Raw genomic sequence first — 7,500 nt, forward strand, 5'->3', positions numbered from 1 at the left:
GTGTGTGTGTGTGAGAGAGAAAGAGAAGGAAGGCTGTCACTCTGACAAAGCTGACATTTGAGCCGTTGTATGCGGCCAAAAGTCACTATTACAAATGAAATCACAGACATGCACGACACAACACAACACAAGACCCACATCTCTCCAAAGAGGTGAAGGAGTGTCGCTGCAGATATGATGTTTATCTTTGAATTATTGACACCCTGCTTGTGTAAATTGAACATGTGAGAGGAAAGAGGCGGCTTATGTCCATGATTATATCTGTGCTCCTGCAGGTACCCCATCATTCTGTCCATTGAGAATCACTGCACCATCCAACAGCAGAAGAAGATCGCTCAGTATCTCAGAGAAGTCTTCGGAAACAAGCTGGATGTTGCAGATGTGCTCAGCAGAGAGTCCAAAACGTTGCCCAGCCCTCAGAGTCTGCAGGGGAAGATTCTAATCAAAGTAAGGACGCTTGTTGCTTTATCCGAATTGGCGAGCTGATAAATTATAGTTTTTTTCAACACTCAAAAAGGCACCGTGCTATATCTTCTCAAGGGATACAATATTACTTGGATCTGCTTTAGAGTAGCCAGTGTACAGCTTGTATAGCAATATACAGTCGTGGTCAAAAGTTTACATACACTTGTAAAGAACATAATGTCATGGCTGTCTTGAGTTTCCAATAATTTCTACAACTCTTATTTTTTTTGTGATAGAGTGATTGGAGCACATACTTGTTGGTCACAAAAACATTCATGAAGTTTAGTTCTTTTATGAATTTATTATGGGTCTACTGAAAATGTGACCAAATCTGCTGGCTCAAAAGTATACATACAGCAATGTTAATATTTGGTTTCATTTCCTTGGCAAGTTTCCCTGCAATAAGGCGCTTTTGGTAGCCATCCACAAGCTTCTGGTAGACTTTTCGACCACTCCTCTTGAAAAATTGGTGCAGTTCAGCTAAATTTGTTGGTTTTCTGACATGGACTTGTTTCTTTAGCATTGTCCACACGTTTAAGTCAGGACTTTGGGAAGGCCATTCCAAAACCTTAATTCTAGCCTGATTTAGCCATTCCTTTACCACTTTTGACGCGTGTTTGGGGTCATTGTCCTGTTGGAACACTCAACTGCGCCCAAGACCCAACCTCCGGGCTGAAGATTTTAGGTTGTCCTGAAGAATTTGGAGGTAATCCTCCTTTTCACTGTCCCATTTACTCTCTGTAAAGCACCAGTTCCATTGGCAGCAAAACAGGCCCAGAGCATAATACTACCACCACCATGATTGACGGTAATCATGGTGTTCCTGGGATTAAATTCCTCACCTTTTCTCCTCCAAACATATTGCTGGTTATTGTGGCCAAACAGCTCAATTTTTGTTTCATCTGACATCTCATGGGCAAAGATAAGACCTTCTGGAGGAAAGTTCTGTGGTCAGATGAAACAAAAATTGAGCTGTTTGGCCACGATAATAAGTATCCAATCACTCTATCACAAAAAAAACAAGTGTTGCAGAAATTATTGGAAACTCAAGACAGCCATGACATTATGTTCTTTACAAGTGTATGTAAACTTTTGATCGTGACTGTAGATCTACCACCCACTTAAATAAGTCAACACACAGTCATATTAGTCTAACTGAAGTGACTATAGCCCAGCTCAGTGCTCAGTGCCAGCATACACAATCATGTCGTCTTGCAATCTTTTAACTGTTAACGTGCCAGAATATCACAGAGGATGCGACAGTTTGACTCTTGTTTGATTACTCAATTTATTATTAGAACAGAGGAGAGCTTGTTGCGGTAGCGGCCGTATACGTGACGTCCTTCTCAGTCTCCGGTGCCAGACCACCCGCTGCTGCTGACCGCCTGACATGGCCAGGAAGTCACAGGAACACGTTCTGACAGCAACAGGTGGCAAAATGATTGCCTAGATCAGGGGTCAGCAACCAGCGGCTCTTTAGCTCCGACCTCGTGGCTCCCTGGAGTTTTTTCAAAAAATGCATACAAATTTTGTTTTAATATGGTTTCTTTAAGACAAACATGACACAAACCTTCCTAACTGTTAAAAGGTAGGTAGGTAGGTAGGTAGGTCTTTATTGTCATTGCACAAGTACAACAAAACTTTGTTTTCAGCACAAACTCGTTCAGGATTAGACAAACAAACAGTGTACAGGGTTACAGAACAGGAACGCTGATGGGTCGCCACAAGGCGCCCCGTAAAAGATGGGAAAAAGGTCAACACTGGGGAAGGATGAGTACAAAAATACAATCTAGACTGTGCTCCTAAGGGGGCCCAGTCTGGAGTGGGAAAAAAACCTCCATAGCAAAGCACATATACATATTACAACGTACATCTCGAGATATCTAGCAACAGAGGGGAGGGAGCGGGGGGCCATGGTGGCAGGCTGCAGCTCTCAGGCGCTGCCCATCAGTCCATCACCCCTATGGGATTTGCGTCAAGGGCGTTGGATTGGGGGTGGGGTATGTGTGTGTGGCATATATTTTTTGTGGATGCATGTGTGTGTGTGTAAGCCTGCAGTGTGTCTCTGTTCTGCGGCCTTGTTGTTGTTGTGCAGCCGATAGTCAGTCCAAAGTCAACAACAACAGGTGTGTGTCCTTGAGAGACAAGAAGGGAGTTTGTTGTGTCCTCGCCGCACTGTCCTTCGGGAGAGTCTCGAAGCCAGGGAAACAATCCAAGTTAGAATGTTTTGTATGCGAGTGAAAATAAAAATGTGCTTTTCACTCTAAATTGTCTATGACTGGTCCTCAAAATCCTGTGGGGCAGACAGTCCGCTGTGATTCAAATCACAAGAGTGTCCACAGTTCTTCCCGCATCCTCCAATCATTTGTGGCAGCTTTGAAGATTCCCAGCAACTTCCAATTTGCCGACAAACCAGAGCAACGCTTACTCCATTCAGCAGATGTCCTGTTGTCATAATTCCGAATAGGTAGATATCTGCACGTCCTCGAGGGTCGCCAGGCACGCGGCACTCCTCCTTCTCCCAAAAGTCCGTCGTGTGTCCAGCAACAACCGCTCCGTCACGACAAGCAGGTTCCCCCAAATCCAAGATCTTGTCAATTTCGTTGAGGCCAGTTAAATAGTTCCAATGTTTAGATTTGGAGAGCAGTGCAAAAAGAGGCAACAAAAAAAGTTAAGACAAGACAAGACAAAGAAGCAAGCAGGAGAGATAAGGGAGAGGAAAGGGAAGCGTCCGCCCTCATGAGTGCCAGTGAGAAAGATCTAAAAATCCCACTGTTTATATTAAACATGTTTTATTGATGAGTATTCAGCAAGCGCCGTTTTGTCCTAATTTCAGCGGTCTTTGAACTCGCCGTCGTTTGATTACAAGTACAACTTTCTACGACACAGAAAGACGTGTTTTATGCCACTCCTTCATTGTCTCATTTTGTCCACCAAACGTTTTATGCTGTGCATGAATGCACCAAGGAGAGCTTTGTTGATATTATTGACTTGTTGGAGTGCTAATCAGGCATATTTGGTCACGCATGATTGGAAGCTAATCGAAGCTAACGTGCTATCTAGACTAGACTACACGTTGCATCTTTATGCTTCGTTTGTAGGTATATTTGAGCTCATTTCTGATAGTTGTTTGTGTGCCATGTTGTTCCATACCACAGCAAACGTTATCCAACTTGCAAAGATTGTAATAAATCAATTAAAGCCTGCCGTTTCCTTTATCTTGGACACACAAATCTATACCTTTGGCCATTCTATGCCAGGAGTTATCTCACCGTCTGAGAAGCGTCGGTTTTACTAATGTTTTCCGATGTTGTAAAAATGTGTAGATTACTGTCAACGAAGATTTGCGTCAGCCTGTGACACAGTCATTTTGATAGTAGGCTAATATAGACACATACATCATGTGTTGCCTTCATTATAACACTGTTACGGTGCACGCGCAGTCTGTTTCTCCCTCATCTGCGGGAGCACCGAGAGGCTCTGCTGTGAGCTCCACAGCCGGAGACAATCTGCTATCTGCGCACCTGGGTCTAATCAGACAAGCAGCATAAGGACCAGTGGACCCAAGGATCCTGGCAGGAACTTAGTTTCTCAATGGTGTACCTACCCTCTGTCGCCCTGAAAGTGAGCTGTGCGTCTCATTTCTTCCTGGATCTCCCTCTGGACTTTGACTGCCTCCCTCGTTCCTCGACTACTTGCTCCCCCCCGGACTCTGACGCCTCTCTCTGCCCCACGGACCTCACGGGAATCTCGGATCCCTTCTGCGTTGCCCTCTTTGGTTTTGTCTGCTTCCTCATTCAACATTTACGGTAACACTCAACAGCTAATCTACACACATAGTCACACACATACGCTCTTGGATTTTGTCACACACCATTCTATAGTTTATTAGTATTGTTTTGTATTATTATATATATATATTGACTATATATATATAATAAATTATTGTACATATTATTCCCTGGTGTCTGTTGCCGTCATCTCCTCTTAGTAAACATAACAAACACTTATACAAGGCTTTTATTTGTTGGAGGCTCCAGACAGATTTTTTTTGTATTTTTGGTCCAATATGGCTCTTTCAACATTTTGGGTTGCCGACCCCTGGCCTAGATGAATTGATATATGTCCTTACAAATATTAATATGAAGCAACAAATGCATTGGTGAAAAAGCTAATTTAATGTCCTTGCCTCAATTTTTTTTACATTGTTCAAATGAAATGTTAGCAAAGCCCGAGCGACCACCTCTGTGTGTCACCCAAGTGTCCACAGCCTGTAGAAATGTGCGTATGACGTGGGGCAGCGCACATTTCCATGTCAACGTGAGTTTTGATACATCTTTGCTGTGAAAAAGGGCCTACCCCAGGTTTTTGTGCGTAAGCTAACTTGTTATACGAGGGCCCTGAACATTGAGTTTGAACCTTGCGATATAGTCGATGAAGATTATCATTATTGATTTTAGTTGATATCTTTGTCTAGATGGCCATTTTAGAACATGTCGTTTCAATTTTCAACATGCTTATTAATTTACGGAAAACAGGCAATGCTATGCTAAAAAAAAAAATGGGAAAGAATTCCACCTGAAAAGCTTCAAAAATTGGTCTCCTCAGTTCCCAAACGTTTACTGAGTGTTGTTAAAAGGAAAGGCCATGTAACACAGTGGTATAAATGCCCCTGTGACAACTTTTTTGCAATGTGTTGCTGCCATTAAATTCTAAGTTGTATAATTTTCCAAAAAAAAATTAAGTTTCTTAGTTCGAACATTAAATATCTTGTCTTTGCAGTGCATTCAATTGAATATAAGTTGAAAAGGATTTGCAAATCATTGTATTCTGTTTTTATTTACGGTTTACACAACGTGCAAACTATACTAGTTTTTGGTTTTGTACTTCCTGAGGTAGCTCAGGTCCTTTAAAGGCCTACTGAAAGCCACTACTACCGACCACACAGTCTGATAGTTTATATATCAATGATGAAATCTTAACATTGCAACACATGCCAATACGGCCAGGTTAACTTATAAAGTGCAATTTTAAATTTCCCGGCAAACTTCCGGCTGAAAACGTTTCGATATGATGACGTTTGCACGTGACGTCAACAGTGGAAGCGGAAGTATTCGGAGCCCATTGAATCCAGTACAAAAAGCTCTGTTTTCATTTCAAAATTCCACAGTATTCTGGACATCTGTGTTGGTGAATCTTTTGCAATTTGTTTAATGAACAATGGAGACTGCAAAGAAGAAAGCTGTAGGTGCGATCGGTGTATTAGCGGCGGACTACAGCAACACAACCAGGAGCACTTTGAGGATAGCAGACGCGCTAGCCAAACGACCTCACCTTGACTTCCTCCGTCTCCGGGCCGCCAACCGCATCGGTGATCGGGTGAAGTCCTTCGTCGTACCGTCGATCGCTGGAACGCAGGTGAGCACAGGTCGTGATGAGCAGATGAGAGCTGGCGTAAGTGCAGAGCTAATGTTTTTAGCATAGCTCTGTCGAGGTTCCGTAGCTAAGTTAGCTTCAATGGCGTCGTTAGCAACAGCATTGTTAAGCTTCGCCAGGCTGGAAAGCATTAACTGTGTATTTACATGTCCAGAGTTTGGTAGTATTGTTGATTTTCTGTCTATCCTTCCAGTCAAAGACTTATTTGTTTTGTTTCTATATGCAGTAAAGCCCGATGCTATCACGTTAGCTCAGTAGCTAAAGAGCTTCACCGATGTATTGTCGTGGAGATAAAAGTCACTGTGAATGTCCATTTCGCGTTCTCGACTCTCATTTTCAAGAGGATATAGTATCCGAGGTGGTTTAAAATACAAATCCGTGATCCCCAATAGAAAAAGGAGAGAGTGTGGAATCCAATGAACCCTTGTACCTAAGTTACGGTCAGAGCGAAAAAAGATACATTCTGCACTGCACGCTAGTCCTTCACTTTCACGTTCTTCATCCACGAATCTTTCATCCTCGCTCAAATTAATGGGGTAATCGTCGCTTTCTCGGTCCGAATCTCTCTCGCTGCTGGTGTAAACAATAGAAAAATATGAGCAGTCCTTCCTCCGGTGTCGTCACGCTACTTCCGGTAGGGGCAAGACCAAAAGTTGCAAACTTTATCGTCGTTGTTCTATACTAAATCCTTTCAGCAAAAATATGGCAATATCGCGAAATGATCAAGTATGACACATAGAATGGATCTGCTATCCCCGTTTAAATTTCAAAAAATTCATTTCAGTAGGCCTTTAATGTATGTAGCAAGCTGTTGGAGCTCTTCTACCAGTCTGCGGTAGCCATTGCCCTGTACTTTGCAGTGGTTTGTTGGGGGAGCAGCACCAGCAAAAAAATAAAAACACTTTTTTTAAGCAGAAGTGCGGCGTGCAATGATCCTCTCTTGCTTAGACTCACTTATCTAGTAGCACAGGAGTTATTCACTCCTATGGCGACAAAGAGCAAGCTTCCGGACAGACAACACATTTTTAATGTGAAGACAGCCTGCATTGTTTCCTTAGAAAGGTTGTATCTCTCCAGAGCAAAGGTCCGAAAGGAGAAAGAGCGTTATTGATTTCCCCACAAAATCTTATACTCCGCTTTAAATTCTAGCTGGAGAGCTTTTTATCGTTTCTAAGAAGGACGCTGCAGCCGAGAGTAATTAGACCAAATCAAGAAAATAGTCAAAGTGTTATTTTGGAGGGCTAAATGTGGCGTCGTTGAAAAGTGAGGGCGAGGATGTCAGCTGCCAAGAGTCGGCAGGGGCCTGAAAGTCTGCCATTGATTTTCTGGGGAAAAGCTCAGAAAATCTCCCCTCCCACTCACACCTTTGGAAATGCTCGCTAATGGGCTCCCACTCGGCTTGAAGAGCCTCTCGGGGAGCTTTTTCTGACAATCTGCTGCAGATTGTGCGTTTATGCGTTTGTGGAGGAATGTGCCTTATATGTGCCGTCACATGAATCATTTAGAGTCAGGCTGTTTATTATATTTAGACCAGCATAAAGGTGAAGCGGTGGTGGGGGTCCACTCAATGTGGGGACAACAGAGCGAGTGGTACATACT

General features: G+C 43.1%; 1 protein-coding gene across 11 annotated transcripts in view; it reads left to right on the plus strand.

The window, feature by feature from the left end:
- The window catches only part of plch1 (phospholipase C, eta 1), a 221,712-nt gene that overhangs the window by 162,200 nt on the left and 52,012 nt on the right, over positions 1–7,500 (plus strand). For all 11 annotated transcript variants that reach the window (XM_062059983.1, XM_062059987.1, XM_062059984.1 and 8 more), the window contains one exon: positions 276–447. In XM_062059983.1, the coding sequence (XP_061915967.1) occupies positions 276–447 (172 nt within the window). The remainder of the gene's footprint in view (positions 1–275; positions 448–7,500) is intronic.

The sequence above is a fragment of the Entelurus aequoreus genome, linkage group LG10, assembly GCF_033978785.1.
Source record: "Entelurus aequoreus isolate RoL-2023_Sb linkage group LG10, RoL_Eaeq_v1.1, whole genome shotgun sequence".
NCBI lineage: Eukaryota > Metazoa > Chordata > Actinopteri > Syngnathiformes > Syngnathidae > Entelurus > Entelurus aequoreus.